General features: G+C 37.5%; 1 protein-coding gene across 5 annotated transcripts in view; it reads left to right on the top strand.

The window, feature by feature from the left end:
* Positions 1-22,314, top strand: part of ARHGAP12 (Rho GTPase activating protein 12) — a 125,136-nt gene that overhangs the window by 7,777 nt on the left and 95,045 nt on the right. For 4 of the 5 annotated variants that reach the window (XM_064591912.1, XM_064591910.1, XM_064591911.1 and 1 more), the window contains exons 2-4: positions 8,114-8,149; positions 8,296-8,386; positions 9,819-10,573. In XM_064591912.1, coding sequence (XP_064447982.1) covers positions 9,896-10,573 — 678 coding nt within the window. In that variant the 5' untranslated portion in view covers positions 8,114-8,149; positions 8,296-8,386; positions 9,819-9,895. Of the gene's footprint in view, positions 1-5,215; positions 5,396-8,113; positions 8,150-8,295; positions 8,387-9,818; positions 10,574-22,314 lie in introns of all 5 variants that reach the window. The other variant, XM_054507316.2, reaches the window with a different exon arrangement.

The raw sequence follows: 22,314 nt of genomic DNA, 5'->3' as shown, positions 1-22,314 counted from the left end.
TTTTATTTATTTGAGAGAGAGAATGAGAGAGCGCACATGAGAGGGGGGAGGGTCAGAGGGAGAAGCAGACTCCCCGCTGAGCAGGGAGCCCGATGCGGGACTCTCTCCAGGGACTCCAGGATCATGACCTGAGCCAAAGGCAGTCGCTTAACCAACTGAGCTACCCAGGCGCCCCAGAAAATGTATGTTTATAGGAGACTGCTGAACTGGCTGTCCCGTTTTTAGCATTTCCATAAGCTCTGTATGAGTGTTCCAGTTGTTGGTATCAGCACTTTGTATTGTGTTTGTTTTGTAAAAATAACTTTATTGTGGTAGGTATGTGATAATCTCTTTTTGATTTAACTTGCATTATTGGATTTTCAGTGTTTTGTAAAATAAATTTGAATAAAAATTAAGAATCATGTTGTGTTTTCTTTTCCAGTAGAGGACGAAAGCTCTGAGGCCTTGTAGTAGTAGTAGTTCATCATTTGTGTGCTACATAAATGCTACTTTTCAGTTTTCTAAAAGTTTGAATGTTTGCCTTTTACAATTTACTTTGAAAGAGGATCTGTAAAAGCTATGTGAGGATTTTAGTGACTTTTGTGGTTTTTGAGTAGACAGGTATAAGTGATTTAAATTGTAGTCTGCAGTGACTATTGTGGTAATATATACACAATAGTATTGCATGTATATACCACATTTTGTTTAGGCATTTATCTATTTATGGACATTTGGTTTGCTTCCATCTTTTGGCTATTGTGATTAGTACTGCTGTTAACATGGGTGTACATAAATCTTTTCAAGTCCCTGCTTTGTGGTGTTTTGGATGTGTACCCAGAAGTGGAATTGCTGGGTATTTTGAAAAACCACTGTATTGTTTACCCTGGTGGCTGCACCATTTTGCATTCCTACCAGCAGTGAACAAGAATGGCAATTTCTCCACATCCTCACCAACACTTATTTAGGGTTTTTGTTGTTGTTGTTGTTGTTGTTTTTTGTTCTTTACAGTAGCCATCCTGATTGGTATGAAGTGGTATCATTGTAGTTTTGATTTGCATTTCCCTAGTGATAGTGATGTTGAGCATCTTTCCCTGTGCTTATTGGCCATTTGTGTTTCATCTTTGGAAAAATATCTATTCACGTCCTTTGCCTATAGTGACTCTTATCACAATGTTAATTTGGAGTAGATTGGCATCATTTAAGCATTAAAAAGAATATATATTTTTTATTTTTTTGAAGTTACTGATGTCTGACTAGAACTTTGCAATAGCCAGATGTTAATAATCACTACACTTGTATTTGCCTTTGTTTTGTAGATTGTCTTTTTATATTTTTTTTATTATTTTTAAAAATTTTATTTATTTGACAGAGACACAGCAAGAGAGGGAACACAAGCAGAAGGAGTGGGAGAGGGAGAAGCAGGCTTCCCGCTGAGCAGGGAACCCGATGCAGGGCTCCATCGCAGGACCCTGGGATCATGACCTGAGATGAAGGCAGACACTTAACGACTGAGCCACCCAGGCACCCCAGATTATGTCTTTTTTTAAAGCACAGGATTTGGTAAACATTTGAAAGTAGTTGAATGTAAATAGTTATTTCAAAGATTTTCTTTAAGAGGGTAATGTATATAGTTTTGGAGGAATATCTGAATGGGCTGTGAAGAGAATGAAGTTTTTCTTCTAGAGTAAATTATTAGAGGATTAGAAATCCTATTAAGTTTTATAACAACCAAGGTTGTGATTTTCTGATTAATATATGACAACTTGTATGATGGTATGAACTGAGACCATGAACATGGGTGCTTCCCCAAAGGAAAATCAAGGTGTTCTTACTATAAGGTGGGCAGGTGAAAATGCCACAGAGGCAAGATCAAATTTTTGTGAACTGTAAAAAAAGTTAATTTCTTTCTTTCTTTTGTTTTGTTTTTTTCTGAAGATTTTATTTATTCGGTAGGGAGAGAGAGAGCACAAGCAAGGGGAGCAGGGGGCAGAGGGAGAAGCAGGCTCCCCGTTGAGCAGGGAGCCCCATGTGGGGCTCAATCCCAATCATGAGCAGAACTGGAGGCAGATGCTTAACTCTTAACTGACTAAGCCACACAGGTGCCCCTCTTTGTTTTTTTTAATTAAAAATGATCATTTTAGAAAGTTCTTAGTAAGAAATTTAAAAAATGGGGCTCAGGTGTTGAGGGTACAGAAGAAGAATCCATTGATTGGAGTGCATTTAGAAGAGAAAAAAACTGAAAAATATGGAAGCAGAATTGATCATCAAAGAAGAGTGGTTTTAAAGGTTAACATGGAGCCATTATCAATGTAGGTAGCTTATGAAATAGGAGAATCTGAAGGAGAAGGAAGTTAACTTACTGGCTCAAGAAAAAGTTTTTGTTTCTTAGACTTTTTACTAGTTCTGAGGGTTTTTTTGTTTTTGTTTTTTGTCTTTTTTTTGTTTTTTGTTTTTACCTTATAGGCTATCTTCCTGGTATCCTACACCATCACATTAAAACTCTTAGTGTGTGCAAATGGACCTGAAGGGATTAAATTCCAGTTTAATCTTTAATCCTTTTGGTCTGAAAGGACTTGATCAGGGTGCTTTACTAAAGTACTGAGTGTGCGAATTTTTTAATACAGTAGGCTCCTCACTTTCTGCTGTCATATATCAGCTGGATCAGTATTTACTCTCCACTGATAGTAAAGAATCCTACTACCCCTTAAATAATTGTAACTCATGTTTTGATGAGAAAAACAGGCACGGATTCTCCATAAACGCAGTGTGTAAAAGTAACTAAAGAAACATGAGTTTATTTAAATTATTCAAACATGTCAGCATAATGTAAGATATTTTAATATGAATATAAAATATGCATGATATCACTTTTAATTTGGATTTAAATCTAGTCCTTAAAATCCAGAGGGGGAAAGGTCAGTATGGCACTATGAGATGCTCTGGGCTCATCTTGTGTATTTTCTGCCTCAGTCCTTGGATCAGCCATTTCTCCAAAGAGCCTTGATTCCTTTATTTGGAGAATGGTATTAGAAACCATATCTGGGTGCTAGGTATACTTGTTGATGCTAGGCTGTCATTTTTACTGACAGGGAAATATGCATGTGTGTACTAAGCAATATATAGATGTATATCTGTAATATTTCTGTATGAAATCACCTTTATGCAATTTTATCTGTAGTAAGCTAAAAATGAGTTCATATTGATGTCTCCAAATCTAATCCATGGATCACTCTAATCTTTCCTGCAGGATTATAAATTCCCACTCAGTCATTGAGAAACCTGGCTCCCATCATCCACATTCCATTTAATTAATTATTTAATTCTAGTATACATATATGGCAGTATCAGAATTTTTGACTTGTACCCCCATGAGAAATGTTTTTATCAGCTTAGAATATAGTACTTATGTGTAGTTTCTTTGCCTATATTCTTATAGACCTCACTTATCTCCAAGATTTCCAAGAAGCATCCTCCTTCAGAGGTTGTTCCATATATTTGTCATATTGTTAGACTGTCTTGTCTTATCTGCTCTCTTGGGAAATCCTGTGATTCCCCCAACCTCCTGAATGATTTTTTAAAATTTGGGTACATGAAAGCTCATGATTTGTGTTGTAAGGATTAATGGGTTTTGACAAGTGTGCAATGTCATATATCTACCATTACAGGATCATACAAAATAGTTTTATTGACCTAAGAGAATCTCCTGTGCTTCACCTCTGGAACCCTCCTTCCTGTCCTCCCATTCCTGGCAACCACTGTTTCTATGGTTTTGACTTCTCCAGAATGTGATACGCTTAAAGTCATTCAGTATGTAGCATTTTCAGACTGGCCTCTTTCACTTTGCAAAATACATCTAAGATTAATTTGTGTCTTGTCGCTTAGCTTGATGCCTTATTTTTATTGCTGAATAATATTCCATTGTGTGGATGTCTCACAGTTTATCATTTCTCCTATTGAAGGACATTTTGGTTACTTCCAGTTTTTGGCAGTTATAAATAAAACTGCTGTAAACATTTGCATGCAGGGCCTTTTGTGGACATAAGTTTTCAACTTATTTGGGTAAATACCTTGGAGTGTGATCGCTAGATCGGATGGCAAGACCATGTTTAGCTTTGTAAGAAATTGCTCAGTTGTCTTCAAAGTGGCTGAACCATTTTGCATTCCTACCGGCAATGAATGAAAGTTCTGTTGCTCTACATCCTCACTTGCACTTGGTGTTGTCAGTTTTTTGGATTGTAGCCATTATAATAGGTATGTGCTGTGTGTCTTGTTTTAATTTGTAATTTCCTAATGACATAATGTTGAGCACCTTTTCATGTGCTTATTTGCCATCTGTATGTTTTCTTTCATGATATCTTTTTCAGATCCTTTTCCCATTTCCATTCCATTCAGAACCCATTCCATACTGGGTTCTTTTTGTTGACTTTTAAGAGTTCTTTGTATATTTGGTATACAAGTCCTTAATCAGATATGTGCTTTGAAAATACTTTCTTTTTGTGTGTGGTTGACATTTTTATTCTCTTAGCAGTGTCTTCCACCAAGCAGAAGTTTTTAATTTTAATAAAGTCCTAATTTTTTTTATGGGTTGGGTATTTGGTGGTATACCTTAAAACTCATTGTCAAACCCAAGGTCATATTTCTTTTCTTTTAAATTGGAGTATTTTCTCCATTCTTGTAACAATCCAAGAAAAAGTCATTATGTCCACCCTTATTTCTGACTAAGACTTCATGGCACGAATTGCCCTAAAATACCCCACGCAAATGTCATTTTTAGTAAAATATGCTTGCTTCCCCAAATGCTTCTTTTGTTGTTTCCTCATTTTTGTTTCAGATTTAAATCTTGGTTTTGAATTTCCTTTACTAATTTATGTTTGACTATGTTCTCTCCTGCTTTCCAGTTACCCAGTTATTTCCTGTTATCCCTCTGTTGTCCCCATTTTGCTATTTCTTTATGGCTAGAATAGTTGATAATATCAATCACTGTATTTTCCTTCCCTTCTTTAGATTTAAAGAAATGTCTTATATTCTATACTTTTTTATTCTTGGAAAATAAGGATCATGCATTATGAAAAATAAGTGCTCACTAGGGGCTTATGATTTTTTGTTGTACAAGTATACAGTTTACAAAATTATTTGGTATAATTTCTTATTCTGAAACTTAATACTGGACTTGTTCTTAACTATTTGTTGTCCTCATTAAGTTTAATTGATTTATTTTATTTTATTTATTTGACAGAGAGAGATACAGTGAGAGAGGGAACACAAGCTGGGGGAGTGGGAGAAGGAGAAGCAGGCTTCCCGCTGAGCAGGAAGCCCAATGCAGGGCTCGATGCGGGGCTCGATGCGGGGCTCGATCCCAGGACCCCAGGATCATGACCTGAGCTGAAGGCAGATGCTTAACGACTGAGCCACCCAGGTGCCCCTAATTGATTTCTTTAGTAAAGGCCTGTTTAGGGATTCTTCATTTTAAGCAAGTACTTTTAAAACTTCTTGGGGAACTTCACGTCAAGAATAATGGCTTAAATTGTATTTTTAAGTTGGTTAGTAATTATGTGTGTGAGGCTATATTAATATTTTGTTGCTCATGGCACTAGAATTGCTAAATTGGTTGTATATCTGTGTATTAAGCTTAACGTGTAGACTCATTCCAAAAAAAATGTAGACTTATTAATTACGGATGCATTTACTATATGTCTCTTAAGATTGTGTTTACTTGTTTACTTTTTTGATATACTTAGTAAAGATATCATGCTGAGAGATGTACTTGATTAAAACAGATGTCCTAGGGGAGGGAGATAACAAGTGCTGAGGTGTGTCATTTTTGGTAGGAAAGAAAATGAGAAAAAATGACAGACAAAGGAGAAGGCTATTAAATTTTAAAATAGCCTCATAGGAAGTTCTGAATCTGACATGGGGGAAGAGAAGTAAAAGATGTAAGCAACTGTGTGTGTATCTGTGTGTATATCTGTTCTTGTTGAAACATGAGGAAGAAGACTCGTAAGAGGCATGGAAAGCCTATGTGGGTATTTTTGAAACTGCCAAGTAAAGCAGTGGTTGGTACTGGGCAGTAGATATGCAAAAACTTTATATGTATTGGTGGTTGGGTAATGAGTTGTAAGTGTACTCGTGATGAATATGGATGGAGGAGTGTGGTGATGAGTACCGAATGTATTTCAGCTGGAGGAGAGTTGCCTTCAGAGGGTTTATAGTTGGATGAGTAAGATTCTAACCAAAATACTTGAGAGGATAAGATAGGTTAAACAGTGTTAACCTTATCCAAAGAGAAGAATTCACAAGTTTAGAAAACAGAGAAAGAAACAAGCAAATGAAAAATTAAAAAGGTAATTGTTTTTTTAATATAACTTCTGTTTTTAAATAAAATTAGGGAACATAACTTACACATTTGCAGATAATTTTCACTTAGTTCTGAGTTTTTAGAGCTACCCCACAATTATTCTAATTTTCTTTGAATCCATAGTTTATAATAAGGCTTTTCTCTTTTTTATTTTATGTAACTTTTCCCAGACCTTGGGTTGTGATACATAATTCCTGCCATGTGACTTCCTAGAAGTTTATAATTTTATTAGTCTCTCTTGGGAGCTTCCCAGTTTCATTCCCCATCTCACCACCCCAGTATTATAACTAGAAAATGATCTCGGCTCCAGTTCTCCTGTTCTTATCCCATTGTGTCTACTCTTGTTCATGTTGCTTGCCTTGATATCCAACTACCTTTTATGTATAGAAGTTTTTGACTACTTCTCCATCTTCCTTGTCCTTCCAATCTCATTTTCTTTAAAGCTTAGATTGCATGTCTCATGTTGAACGTGGTGAATTGACTTCTCTTTCTCCCTAACTCCTCCTTCGTACTTATCTTCGTGGTCACTGGGCAAGGTATAGTCAAAGCCTGGCAGTGAAAGGGGCTGAACTCGGACTGGCTTTTAACCTGTTGTTGCTCCCCACTGCCCAGCCTCCCTGCTACTAGTGTGACGTCCAGTTTTTTTTTTTTTTTGTTACTCTTCATACTTTCCTTTTCTCCATTCCTGTGGCTAAATATTTGACTAGTTATAGTACATCTGAACTCAGAGATGTTGCTTAAGTTATTTTATTATTTCCTGGAAAGAAAAAGAAAAAAAGATCACCTGAGGATAAGTGCTTCAGTGTGGGGTTTTGAAAAGTTGTAGTGAAAAACTTTTATGTAGGTAAAAGGATTAAAGCACATAGTGACTGATGTCCTCGAAATAAAAGTAAAGGCTGAACGTTTGGAAGGTTAGAATCTCTATTTACTGCTGTGGGAGAGACCATGCAGACTTGGCAGGGCTTGGGTGGGATAGAGATAGGAAGTAGATTTTGGATATGGTAAGTTTTAGGTACCTATTAGAATGCTAAGTGGATTTGGTTTCTGTGTTTCAGTAGTCTCCTTTAATGTAGAAGAATCTTCCTCCCTTTTTAATTTTTTATAAAATTGAATTTTTTGAAGAGTTCAGGTCTGTTATCTAATAGGATGTCTTACACTTTGGAATTAATTGTTTTCTAATAATTAGCTTAGATTTAACATGTTTTTGACAAGAATACAACTTAGGTAACATTGTGTACATCATATTAGGCATTTATTACTAAGGTTGTCCCACTGTTGGTGTAATTAAGTTTGATCACTTGGCTAAGCTCATGACTGCTGGATTTCTCTTATATAAAGGTATATTCCTCTATTTATAGTTAGTAAGTAGTCTGTGGGGAAGTATGTTAGGACTCCCAGTAGCTTTAGTCTTTGTTTTCATTCTCTCTGTCTGCTCCGTACCATAAACTTGAAAACCCATTCCGTCATTTTAACAATTTTACAAAAGTTTTTTCTCGTATTATTAGAAATTAAAAAAAATATTTGTTAGAATAAAAAATAAAGGGCAGAAAAGTTGAAATTATGTGGTGGAAGTGAAGTAGGAAGGGACAGTGTGGAAGCCTACCTTGTTTTTGTACACTTTGGAGGGTGGCACTCAACACAATTGTGATATATAACGTAGCTGTTATAAAAATGTGAGCAACCCATTACAGCTCTTCTAAAACATGAGCAACGTTATATTATTAGCCTTCTTAGAGCAATCCTGCTTAACGTTAATGAACTTCATTTTTTTTCTTACAGGTTTAAATGTAATACTGGATATTTATTTCTTTTAAGGTAAGTTTTTTCTTTTCTTTTTTTTTGAAACATTACTATATTAAATTTGTTATCCACGTAGTTTGTCTAGAAAGTAAATTTCTGTTACTAAAATTGGATCACTGATTTATTTATCACCTGGGCTTAATGGGCTTTGTCTGTTACAGAGAAGAAAATTGTCTTCAGGAGAATGATTGTTAACTGCACATATAGCACCCAGTAACATGATGCCCAGCGGCTGGATGCTGAAGAAGATTGGTAGGTTGTCATGGGACCTTGGATTTACACGTTTCTGGTACATCTCAGTGTTCAGAATTGCTTAGGTTTGCCTGGGGACCCTTGAGCTTTGGGCTGAATATTAGTTTCCTAGGGCTGCTGTAGCAAAGTGCCACGCACTGGGTGGCTTAAAACAATAGGAACTTATTCTCTCCCAGTTCTGGAGGCTAGATGTCCAAAATAAAGGCGTTGGCAGAGCCGTGCTCCCTCTATGAAGGCCTCTTCCTAGCTTGTGGTAGCTGCTGGCAGTCCTTGGGCTTCCTTGCTTACGGCTGCTTCACTCCAGTTTCTGCCTCTGCCTTCATGTAGCCTTCTTCCCTCTCTGTGTCTCCTCTCCCTGCCTCCAATCCCCCTCTTTTTATAAAAACACCAGTCACTGGATTTTGGTTTCACTCTAATCACGTATGACCTCACTTAAATTGATTATATCTGCAAAGATCCTATTTCCAAATGAGGTCACATTCACAGGTCCTGAGGTTAGGACTTAAACATCCTTTTTTGGGAAACACAGTTCAGCACAACACATTCAAGGTTGGGGCTTGACTTGAGTTATAGCAATATCGAGAGGCTGTGATCACTTTGAAGCTTGAGTACTGTGTTCTCTGAAGTACTAAACTGTTTTGGAATTGGTAGAGAAACAAAAATGAATCCCTAGATTTCTCAAGCCAGTTTAGAGCTATTTCTATAATAGACTTTGGCAGAGGGGGTGAGAATTTTTAACATATACAGATAAAAAGACTGGTTATTTATTTGCATTTGTGGGATTCAGTCTGACAAGAATTGTGGCCCTCCTGAGGTAGACATAAGAGGGAAACAGCTAGGAGTTTTCTTTGTGTGCATACTTTGCCTAACAATAACAGTGCTGTCCTTTTTATCTGTTAGGAAAGGAAACTTGTATAATTGGGTAATTTTTTTTAATGTCATTAATACCCTTGAGTATTTTAGAAAATAAAGGGTACAGGATTATTGAAATTCAGCTTCACCTTCAAAGAAGGTCTTAGATAAGCAAACGTAGCTCAGTGAACCTAGCTCAGTGCCTGGCCCTTGGTAAGTGCATAATACGTATTTGTTATTAGCCTAAGAAAGTGAAGGAGGTTTGAGGTAGTTATGAAAAGAAGGAAAATTCTCACCTCTTATTTTCTGGATATTTTCTGTCTGGCTGGTAGGGTATTTACTATTCCAGTAATTGGTTTGGTTTTGTTCATAAATGACTAGGAAATATAGATTACAGTTAGAGTGTTTTTAATATAGGACAATACATATGATATTAGACACATGCTTACTTTCTGGGGTTTGAGATTTGAAGGTAATATTCTTTAAGTGCCTGTATTATATGATGCTTTTGAATAAATCTTAAAAATCCAGGCTGTGTTAATGGTTTCTTCATTCTTTTCCTCCACTTAAATAAAAATAGCTCTGTTAATACAACAAGCTGTAAAGCCATAATGTGGCATACCATCCTGTTTGAGAGGTGAACATTGTTGAATAAAAATGGCTGACAGAAGTGGGAAGATTATTCCAGGACAAGTGTATATTGAAGTGGAATATGATTATGAATATGAAGCCAAGGACAGAAAGATTGTGATAAAACAAGGGGAACGATACATCTTGGTGAAAAAGACCAATGATGACTGGTGGCAAGTCAAACCAGATGAGAACTCCAAGGCGTTCTATGTGCCAGCCCAGTATGTTAAGGAGGTCACCCGCAAAGCTCTCATGCCCCCTGTTAAACAAGCAGTTGGACCACCGAATAATTCTATGAAAATGATACAGAGTCTCCATCTTCAGAGGTCAACAGAAAATGTGAACAAGTTGCCTGAGCTTTCAAGTTTTGGAAAGCCATCATCATCTGTTCAAGGACCGGGTCTTATTCGTGATGCAAATCAGAATTTTGGACCCAACTATAATCCAGGTCAGACTGTGAACCTAAGCCTGGACCTGACCCATAATAACGGAAAGTTTAACAGTGACTCACATTCTCCTAAAGTTTCTGGCCAGAATAGGACGCACTTATTTGGTCACTTTCCCGGCCCGGAGTTCTTGGATGTAGAGAAAACTAGCTTCTCCCAGGAACAGTCTTGTGATTCAGCAGGAGAAGGCTCGGAAAGAGTACATCAGGATTCTGAGTCTGGCGATGAACTTAGCAGCAGCTCCACTGAACAGATAAGGGTAAGATGAAAAGTAGAATGATGGAACACTTAACGCCACCATAACAAAAATGCTACAGATTTTACTTAAAATCTTTGTAGGAGTTAGGAATTATTTGTTTTGCTTTGTTTTTAGAATACACGGGTTCTATCCTGATTTAATGAGGTGGAGAATAGTGTAATAACTTGTGGAGTTCATAAAGGCTGACCTTATGGTTTCTTTTTTTTTTTCTCTCTCTTAATCCTGCATAGGGTAGGAAGGATTTACTTAACTTACCCAGTGATGATATTTCTTTTACTAGACAAAGTCTTTTTTCTAACTGTACTCATTTTGACTGGTTTCCGGTAAGTTTTCAGGTAATAATGGGCATATGAGGAAAGATATCCCTGGAATGTTAGCTACTTGTTCTTTGAAACTGATTTATTAACCTTGAATATTTAAAAAGATACAGAGCTCACAAATCTTTACCTTCATTCTTGCACTTTTGTGTCTTAAGTGTCTAAATATATACACTTGCTTGACTGGAACATTAGCCTGAAAAAAATTTTGTGTCCACGGTTTGATTCCCCGCCCTCCCCTTACCTAACTTTATTTTGAGATTAGTTTATACGTGTTTGTCAAGTCAAGTGGAATAATTTTAAAAGCAAATGCGGGAAATTGAACTTGAATGTATTTAGATAAGTCTAAGTGAAATTGAAAATTGATAAATTTTTGGCCTAAAGCTCTTTTATAAGATTTATTCATCAAGTTAAGTCAGTATTTGTGAGGCTGCTCTTAGATGTGGTCTGATTGTAATGAAACCAGTTTGTTCTTCCTGTAGCTTTTAATTTTTCTTGTGACATTTTGAATGAAAATAAGGAAAAGGAAAGATTCTCTAGAGAAACTTCTGATGTTTGAGATTGAGGCAGTTACATGAAGTAGCACTATCAGTTTACCATCATGTGGCTTAGCAGGCTTCTGTTTTTTTTAGTCTTTATGTGATACTTTGACATAGGATATGTAATGTTTCCTGGAATTTTTCTGTTCATGCTCTTTATTGAACTAGTGGGACCTGGGAAAGATGTATTTTCTGTTACCAGTAACCATCACTGTCACTGCACACTTCAGATTACGTTTTATATTTAGATACACTAGCAGTCCTGGCTTCTCTTCATCATGCTCATCTTAAATTCACTGCATGGAACTTCATGGCTCCTAACCTCTCCGGAGCCCTTAACACTGGAAATCCTGTGAGATCTCTCTAGCAGGTCCTTTTCCTAATTCGTCACGGCAAGTGTTTTAAAACTTTTTCATTTCTTTCAATTTTCTCTCATTCACCTGTTTTTCCCTGCTCTCTTATCTCAGATAACCTTGCCTTCTATCTCACAGTCTAAATAAAAGCTTTGGGATGGAAACTCTTTGGCTTTGGGGAGGATGTATTGCACAGCAGTTGGTAGTGCTGGCTTTAGATTTGGATTTGATTCCATACCACTTACCAGCTGTGTCATAATTGGGGCAAAGTACTTAACCTCTGTGTGTCTCAGTTTCTTCATTTTAAGTTGGGGATCACAGGGTTGTTGAGAATTGAGAGGGTTACTATATCTAATATACTTAGAGCTATGCCCTGTGCATGAATGCATTATGTATCTATTGCTACTTGATAAATTACTCTTATGTCTAGTGGCTTTTTTTTTTTTTTTTTTTAAAGATTTTATTTATTTGACAGAGAGACACAGCAAGAGAGGGAACACAAGCAGGGGGAGTGGGGGAGGGAGAAGCAGGCTTCCCGCCGAGCAGGAAGCCCGATGCGGGGCTCGATCCCAGGACCCTGGGATCATGACCCGAGCCAAAGGCAGATGCTCAACGACTGAGCCACCCAGGCGCCCCAAGTCTAGTGGCTTAAAACAGTAAACATTATCTCAGTTTCTGTGCTCAGTAACTCAGAAGCAGGTTAATTGAGTAGTTTTAAAGGCTTGGTGTCTCATGAGGTTATAGTCTTATGAAGGCTTGGCTGGGGCGGGAAGCTGCTTCTGAGATGGCTCACTCACAGGGAGCTAGTTGTGCCTTGTGAAGAATGATGCTTGAATGATGTAGACCAGCTTTCCCTCAGAAGGAGCAGTCCAAGATGGAACAAGGCATTGTCTTTTAAAAGCCAGAGTCTTGGAAGTCACACACTGTCGTTTCCTATTGGTTACACATTTCAGCTGTATTCTGTATGGGAGGAGACAGCATAGGGATACGAATGTCAGGAGAGGAGGATCATTGGGGGCCATCTCGGGGCTGGCTAGCATAGTGAGTATTCAGTACTTACTTACAAAGAGAGCTGTTGTCGTTGTTTCTGTTGTTACTTATTGTTATTTCCCCCATCAAATCTATAAGCACACCTATATCAGCAGTTCCCTTTCCCTTTTCTTGTACAGTGCAAGCATTGCCTCTCTTATCCAAGGGCAGTCTCTTCAGATCTGCTTTCCCCCATTTTTCACAAACCTTTTGCTAAAGATTATGCAGCATTGTGCTCATATGGCTTTAGACTGATTATTTACCATGTTTTCTCCCTTATCATTTAAATCTGCTCATGTTTTTCCCATTTTAGTAAAGCTTTTCAACAATACCTTCCCCTCTGAGTATCACTTTATCCCCCTTTCCCTTTACTGGCAACTTCTGGAAAGAGTTGTATATATTTGCTTCTCTACATTTCATCATTTTCTACTCACTCCTTAACCTATTCTAGTAGGGCTTCTGGCTCCAACATTATATCTAAACTGCTTCTGCTAAAGGTACTCATTGTTAAATTTACAGACAATTGAGAACATTTATACATAGTGTCATCATCACAGTGAATAAGATTAATAACACATGGCAATTTAAAATAATCTTTTATTGAGGCCTTGCATACAATCCAGTGGAGTAGTCCTAAATGCATGACTTGATGGATTTGCACTTATGTATACACCTCTGTACTAACCTTGAGTCCTTCCCAGTCAGTATCTACTCCCTTCCCCCTTCATGTTTCTGTTAGGATATTTTCATTTTTCTGACTTACATTGCCAGAAAACTATGCTGTAATATCATAATCAAGATACTGGCATTTGTACAGTCTAGATACTGAGCATTTCTTTTTTTTTATTTTTTTATTTTTTTAAAATTTTATTTATTTAAGAGAGAGAGAGACAGAGATAGTGAAAGCACGAGTGGGGAGGAGAGGGAGAAGCAGGCTTCCAGCTGAGCAGGGAGCCCGATGCGGGGCTCGATCCCAGGACCCCCGGGATCATGACCTGAGCTGAAGGCAGACGCTTAAATCGACTGAGCCACCCAGGCGCCCCTAGATAACTGAGGATTTCTGTCACCACAAGCATCCTTTATGTTGCCCTTTTATAGCCACATCTTCTTCCCTCCCATGCCTTTCCCTCCTTAACCCCTGGCCACCACTAATTTGTTTTCCATCTTCATAATTTTGTCATTTCAAGAATGTTATATAAATGGAATCATATGCTATATACCTTTAGGGATTGGCTTTTCCATCAGCATAATTCTCTGGAGATTGATCCAGTTGATTGTGTATTTTGTTGTTTTTGTTGTTGACTAGACTTCTGTGGTCTGGATGTACCACACTTCATCTCACCGTTAACCCATTGAAGAACATCTAGGTTTCCAGTTTCTTGCTCTTGAAAGCAAAGCTGCTATATATATATACATTTCTGCACAGTTGTTGGGTGAACATAACTTTTCATTTGTCTGGCATAAGTGCCCATGAGTATTGCTAATGATATGGTAGATGCATGTTTAACTTTTTGAAGGAACTGCCAAACTGTTTTCCAGAGTGGCTATACCATTTATATTCCTACCAGCAATGTCCATGATCCAGTTTCTCTGCATGCACATCAACATTTGTCATTTTTTTTTTAAGCCATTCTGATGATTTGTAATAATATCTTGTGTTTTGATTTGCATTTCTAATAGCTAATGAAAATCTTTTCATATGCTCATTTGCCATAAATAGATCCTTTCCATTGAAATGTCTTTTGTCCATTTTTTTCTCTTCTATTTTTTTTTAATATTTTATTTACTATAGTGTGAGCAAGAGGAGGGGCAGGGGGAGGGAGAGTATCTCAAGCAGACGCCGTGCTGAGTGCAGAGCCCAAGACAGAGCTCAATCCCATGACCCTGAGATCATGACTTGAGCTGAAACCAAGAGTCCTGATGCTTAACTGACTGAGCCACCCAGGTGCCCCCTTTTACCCATTTTGTAATTGGACTGTTTGTTTTTGTACTCTTGAGTTTATTCAGTTCTTTATGTAGTCTAGATACTAGTCATTTGTCAGATACATGGTTTGGAAATGTTTTCTCCCAGTGTATACCTTGTCTTGTCCTCTTAACAGCATAGCTGTTTTATTTATTTATTTATTTATTTATTTATTTATTTATTTATTTATTTATTTATTTTTAAAGATTTTATCCATTTATTTGAGAGAGAGAGAATGAGAGAGAGCACATGAGACGGGGGAGGGTCAGAGGGAGAAGCAGACTCCCTGCCGAGCAGGGAGCCCGATGCGGGACTCGATCCAGGGACTCCAGGATCATGATCTGAGCCGAAGGCAGTCGCTTAACCAACTGAGCCACCCAGGCGCCCCCAGCATAGCTGTTTTAGTCAGGTCTCCAGAGAGACAGCACCAGTAGGGTGTATGTATGTATCTACACACATACACACACGTATACATTATATAGAGAGACAGATTTATTTTTAGGAATTGGCTCATGTGATTATGGAGATTGAAAAGTCCAAGATCTGCAGAGCGGATGGTAGGCTGGAAACCCAGGGAAGAGCCAGTATTGAAATTCAAATTCCAAGGTTGTCTGCTGGCAGAATTTATTCTTGCTTTGGGGAAATTAGCCTTTTGTTCTGTTCTGGCCTTCAGCTGATTTGAGGAGGCCCACCCATGTTATGGGGAGCAATTTAATTTACTCAAAGTCCACTACTTAAATGTTAATTGCATCCAAAAAACACCCTCGCAGAAACATCCAGACTAATGTTCCACCAAACACCTGGCCCAGCTGAGTTGATACAGAAAATTAACCATCACAGTAGGCCAGGATTCTAAATGTTTCCTTCTTTTTTTTTTCTAAGTTTATAGATTGACATTTTGTATTTGAATCTGTGATTCATTTTGAGTTTAACTTTTATATAAGATGTGAAATTAAATTAAGGTTTTTTTTTTAACTACTGATATCTGATTATTCTGTTTCATTCATATATGTGTCTGTCCGTCCTCTAATATCACACAGTCTTAATTACTGTAGCTATATAATATGTCTTAAAATTTGTAGACTGATTCCTCCCAATTTGTTATTCAAAATTGTTTTAGTTATTATAGTAGACTAAATAATAATTCACCAAAGATAGCAGGTCCTAATCCCTGGAACATATAAATAGACCCAGAGATAGATCTATGCCAACTGATTTTTGATAAAAGTGTAAAAGCAGTTTACTGGAGGAAAGATAGCCTTTTCAACAAATGGTACTAACAAATGGTACTATAATTATGTTGTAGCATGTATCAGTACTTCATTCCTTCTTTTTTTTTTTTTTTTTTTAAAGATTTTATTTATTTATTTGACAGAGAAAGACACAGCGAGAGAGGGAACACAAACGGGGAGTGGGAGAGGGAGAAGCAGACTCCCCGCCGAGCAGGGAGCCCGATGTGGGACTCGATCCTGGGACTCCAGGATCATGACCTGAGCCGAAGGCAGTCGCTTAACCAACTGAGCCACCCAGGCGCCCAGTACTTCATTCCTTCTTATGGTGGAATAATCTATTGTTTATTCATCCATCACTTGTTGGGCATTTGGTTGTTTCCACCTTTTTGCTACTGTGAATAATACTGGTGTAAACACTTGTGTACAAGTTTTTTTTTTTTTTTTTTTTTTTTAAGATTTATTTATTTTAGAGAGAGGGTGCACCTGTAAGCAGGAGTAGGGAAGGGAGAGGGACAAGCAGACTCTGTGTTACGCGGGGGTGGGGCAACGTGGGGCTCAATCACACAATCTCGAGATCATGACCTGAGCTGAAATCAAGTCTCAGATGCTTAACTAACTGAGCCACCCAGGAGCTCCTTGTGTACAAGGTTTTGGGTAGATACATGTTTTTATTTCTCTTGGGTAAATACCTAGGAGTGGAATTGCTAGGTGATAGGGTAACTCTTTGTTTAACTGTTTGAGGAACTGTCATACTATTTTCCAAAGTGGCTACACCATTTTACATTCCCAGCAGCAGTGTTTGAGGGTTCCAGTTTTTCCATATCCTTGTTAATACTGGTTAGTATCTGACTTTCTGATCACAGCTATCCTAGTGGGTGTGAAGTGGTATCATAGTGCGGCTTTGATTTGCATTTCCCTCACGATTAATGATGCTGAGTATCGTTTCATATGTTCATTGACTATTTGTATATTTTCCTTGGAGAAATATCCGTTCAGATTCTTTGCCCATTATTAAGTTGATTTTTTTTTATTACTGAATTATAACAGTTCTTTATATAGTCTAGATACAGGTCTCTTACCAAATATGATTCGCAAATATTTTCTCCCATTCTGTAGGTTGTCTTCTTATTTTCTTGATAATGTCCTTTAGTCCAGTTTGCCTGTTTTTTCCTTTCGTTGTTTGTGCTTTTGGTGTCTTTTCTAAGACCCCATTGCTAAATATGAGGTGAGGAAGGTTCAGTCCTCCATTTTCTCCCAACAGTTTTACCGTTTTAGCTCTTGCATTTAGTTTTGATCCATTTTGAGTTCATTTTTATGTATGGTATAAAGTAAAGGTCCAACTTAAGTTTTTTGTATGTGGCAATCAAGTTGTTCCAGGACTATTTGTTGAAAAGACTCTTTCTTTCCCTCATTGAATGGTCTTGGCACCTTTGTTGAAAATCAGTTGACCATAGACACATGTGTTTATTTCTGGACTGTCCAACTCTCTTGATTTATATGTGCTTCCTTATGCCTCTGCTAGACTGTCTTGATTACTTTTGTTTTGAAAGCACAAAGTGTTATTCCTCTTTATTATTTTTTTTCAAAAGTGTTTTGTCTATTCTGGCACCTTTGCAATTCTATGTGGATTTTAGAATCACCTTGTTAATTTCTACAACGATGACAACGGCTGGGAGTCTGATAAAGGTTGTCTTGAGTCTGTAGACCAATTTAGGGAATGATGCCATTTTAACGATGTCTGTGTTTCTAAGGGCAGGTGTGGTGGTGCTGAATTCCCTCAGTTTTGCTTGTTAAAGGAAGTGTTTATTTCTGCTTCATTTTGCTGCATAATTTCTTTGGATACAGAATTTTTGTTGATTTTCTTTTTCAACACTTAAAGTATTTTACCCACTCTCTTTGTTTGCATGGGGTTTCTGATGAAAAATATGCTGTACTTCTTACTCTTGTTCTTCATTAGTTCAGGTGTTTTTTCCTCTGGCTTCTTTCAAGCTTTTCTCTTCATCTTTGTTTTTTTGCAGTTTGTGTATGATATGCTTTTTTGTAGATTTTTAAAATATTTATCCTGTTTTCATTTTGGGACCTTTCTTTTGACGTATCTATGTGCTCATTGATTCTTTCCCAGCATGTCCACTCTAGTGATCATCCCATAAAAGGCATTTTCTATTTCTATTACCGTGTTTTAATTTATAGAATTTCTTTTTGATTCTGTCTTAGCTTTTCCATCTCTCTGCTTACATTACTTGTTTTTGAATGTTGTCTTTCTTTCATAGTTCTTAAGATACAAATATTTTAAATTCCCTGATAATTCTAACATCAGTACCATATCTGATACTTGCTTTATCTCTTCAAATATTTTCTTGCCTTTTTCCATATCTTCTGATTTTTTGTTGAAAGCCAGACATGTGCTATTGGATAATGGGAACTGAAGTAAATGGACCTCTAGTGTGAGGTGTTAGGCTAATCTGGCAAGAAATTGAATTGTTTGCTTTGATTTTAGGTACCAGAGGCTCTAAATTTCTCAGGTATCCATGTTTGGGGGCTTTTCTAAGAGTTTCTCATTAACATCTGGTTCCCCACTAAGTCTCCCTGCTCTCTCCCTGGCTGGGAGGGGTTGAAGTACCTCATTACTTGGTCCACATAGCTTTCACTAACACCATGGGTTAGAGGATGGCTTCCTTGCCACTTGGCAGTAGTGAAAGTTTTGACTCTCCCAGTAGGCCACGTGTATACGTGTGTGTGTGTGTGTGTGTGTGTGTGTGTTGGGGGTGGAGGGTGTCTTGTTACTGTCTGGCAATGACTGTCCTAGTCCCTTTGCCTTCTCTGACACCACTCATGGGGGTTTTGGGGTGCCCAGTAACAGCCTGGCAAGTGTGTAAATCTAGGTTACCTGTTTGCCATTGCTGGAGATACGTGGTGGGACTGTTGGTTTTTTTCTGTAGCATTTGGCTGATGTAGAGTGGTTATGTAAAAAGTTTTCAGTCTTGCTAAGTCTTCCCCTTTTCTGGTCCTTTTGCTAGACAGCAGGAATATGTTGGGGCTTTTTGGTCTGTGTCTATTAGTGTTTCTGGTTTTTGCTGACTTCCCCCTTCAAATCTGGGATATATGAAGCCAAAATTAAACATAGGAAACTCACCACCATGTTGTTGTTCATTGGGTCCTGAGGTCACTAGTTGGTCTACCTTCTCTCTACCTTTCAGAGTCTTCGTGTGTGTGTGTGTGTGTGTTTTAATAATTTAATAATAATAATTCCTGATCCCTTTCACCTGTTTCACCCATCCCCTTACCCTCCCCCCTCTGGAAACAACCAGTTTGTTCTCTGTATTTATCAGTCTGTTTCTGGTTTATTTGTTTATTTATTTGTTTTGCTTTTCAAAATCATATGGTATTTGTCTTTCTCTGTTTGGTTTATTTCATTTATCATTTTACCCTCTAGGTCCATCCATATTTTCATAAATAGCAAGTCTCTTTCTTATGGCTGAGTAATATTCCTGTGTGTGTGTCTACCCCATCTTCTTTATTCTTTCATCTACTGATGGACAGATGTGTTCTTGTGTTTGTTTTATATTATGTCCAGTGTTTTTATTTGTACTTAGTGTGAGGAATAGGGAAAAGTACAAATACTCCTTTTTCCCAGAATTGGAAGTGATTGGTAAGTTTTCAGTGGTACTTTTTAAGTATTAATTTTCTTTTTCTTTTTTTAAAGATTTTATTTGTCAGAGAGAGCACAAGCAGGGGGAGTGGCAGGCAGAGGGGGAAGCAGGCTCCCCGCGGAGCAAGGAGCCCAATGCGGGACTCAATCCCAGGACTCTGGGATCATGACCTGAGCCAAAGACAGATGCTTAACTGACTGAGCCACCCAGGCGTCCCTTAAGTATTAATTTTCTTGACCTCTTAACAGTGTTGTTAGTCTGGTCATCTGTGGGATGTCCTCTCATCATAAGCTTCCATCACATCCTGTGCTCCTCCTTTCTTGTACTCACCACATTTATGATTATTTTCTTCCTGCTTGCTAGTCAGTCTGTAATCTCCAGGGCATGCTAGTTATCTATCTCTATGCCTCATGCCTTGTCTATCTCTATATATCAAGTGCCTTGTATAGTACCTGGCACATAATAGATAGGCTAAATGCTTCTGGAGTGATGACCAGTGGTTAGCCACAAATACTTCAAGTCAAAGGGGAAAGGGAAACCTAGATTAATGTCCCAGTAAAAATGCATGTTTCTTTTTGAAAAACAGTAACCTAGAAGTGCTGTGACCCTTACCTTACCTACAGCATAGGTTTTATCAAAGAATATTAGGGAGATAGAGTTGGAGGTAAAAAGTTGTAATTCAATACAGAGATTCCAAAATTTGAGTCAAAAATTGTAAAATTCAGTTTGACCCTTCACTCCCAGTAAACTGGATACATCATATTTATTGTCTTCCTTGGAGCAACAGGTTTTTAGGTCATTTCAGAATTCATACTAGTGGTTGATAAGAATATGAAACTTTGAAAATCAGTGTGTTAGTTCAGAGCTCTAAGCCTTTAAACAGCCTTAAAAAAGGGGGTGGCTCAGTCAGTTAAGCATCTGTCTTTGCTATACTTCAGCTCAGGTCATGATCTCAGGGTCCTGGGATTAAGCCCCATGTTGGGGCTCTGCGCTCAGCAGGGAGTCTGCTTTTCCCTCTCTCTCTGCCCCTCATCCCCGCTCGTGCACTTTCTCTCTCTCAAATAAATACAAAATCTTAAAAAAAAAAAAAGCCTTAAAAACCACACACTTTGCTCCTGATGCCCTGTTTGTCCCTCATGATCTCACTAATGCTCCTTTAATATATGTCTTACCAGGCTTGAGTATCAAGTTTCCCAGTTCCCTATAGTTATTAGAAAGTATGGTCTAAAATTGGAAAGTAGAAATGGTATGGTAGACCTTTGTCTATGAGCCTGACAAGATGCCAGACAGAGAAAGGTCAGTCAGAGGACTGACAATCTGACATAAATTTAGTAAGCCCAAACAACTCTAATGCCTAGAATCATTATTTTAAAATACGAATATTTATGATCACCATAAATCTAGAAATGTTTAAGTTCTAGATTTTTAGGTGGTAGATACATTTATAGAAAGAATATCTTCATTGATAGTGATAAGCTCGTGCATTTCTGGCATTTGAAACCTAATCTTAAATTCATCTAGAAAATTTTATCTATGAAACGATTCTTCTGTACTGGGTTCATGAAATCAGTTCCCTAATTTGTTACAGATTTATACTTTGTTTCTAATTGAAAAGCATTTAAATATTTATTTTTAGTCTTTCATTATTCCCAAATTTGTCAACTGCTAATATAGTTGTTTATTGCATTTAAAAATTTAACTATACATATATACATATATATATTTACAAAGTCAAAATCATATTGTATGTGCAATTTCACTGTAGGGAACATTTTAAAAACTATGTATTAATACAAACAGAATATCTGTTATACAAAGAAGAATGCGAGAGGGATGTAATTTTTCAGGCTAATTGGATTTCCTGGTTAATACAGGATTAGGTATAAAAGGTTTCAGGGTTTGTTAGAGATTTTCCTAAGCCTTTTTCCACATAGATGGTGCTGAATCTAAAAACATATAAATTAGCTTTGTGTAGCAACAACTAATAATGTCCCGTCATCCAGTTCCTTGTTCACTGTATCTTTTTGTTAAGTCCTCCCCCTGCCACACTGCTGGAACCAAAGGAGTCATTATTTAGCCACATTTAACAAAATGTTGAAGTTTTAAAACTGTTTAGTGTACTTTCCTTTGTACTTTTCTCCCTGAATGGCATCTGGGAAACTCCATCTTCTCTTTTTGCTTCCCAAGATTATCTTCTTGTCACATCTTTCTCCTTAATCAAAACAGGAAAGAATAATAGTTTTAAAAATTGGTTTTATTTGATTGACTGCTTTTACATACTCAGAAAGTCACAGAACTCTTAGATTTTGATGAAAAATACCAACCCTTTTCTCAAGAAATGCACATTTGCACCAAATTTTGTTAAAATTTCAAGATATACAGAAACCTAGATTTTTTTTTCCTAGTCTTCAGTTTTCTAGAGTGAAAGTGCATGTGCACGCATGAGCAAGGGGGGAGGAGGAGAGGGAGAGAGAGAATCTTAAGCAGATTCCACACCCAGCCTGGAGCCCTACGTAGGGCTCAGTCTCAAAACCTCACAATCATGACCTGAGCCAAAACTAAGAGTTGGACACCTAACTGACTGAGCCACCCAGGTGCCCCCAGAAACCTAGATTCTTAAAGTGAAAGTTTTGGGTGAAGTAATTATGGAGTAAAAAT

The sequence above is a fragment of the Mirounga angustirostris genome, unplaced genomic scaffold (assembly GCF_029215605.1).
Source record: "Mirounga angustirostris isolate CCGP_5_RB_7025 unplaced genomic scaffold, mMirAng1.0.hap1 SCAF_5, whole genome shotgun sequence".
Lineage (NCBI taxonomy): Eukaryota > Metazoa > Chordata > Mammalia > Carnivora > Phocidae > Mirounga > Mirounga angustirostris.
The sequence above is the reverse complement of the archived record's forward strand: the minus strand, read 5'-3'. Positions and strand labels throughout refer to the sequence as shown.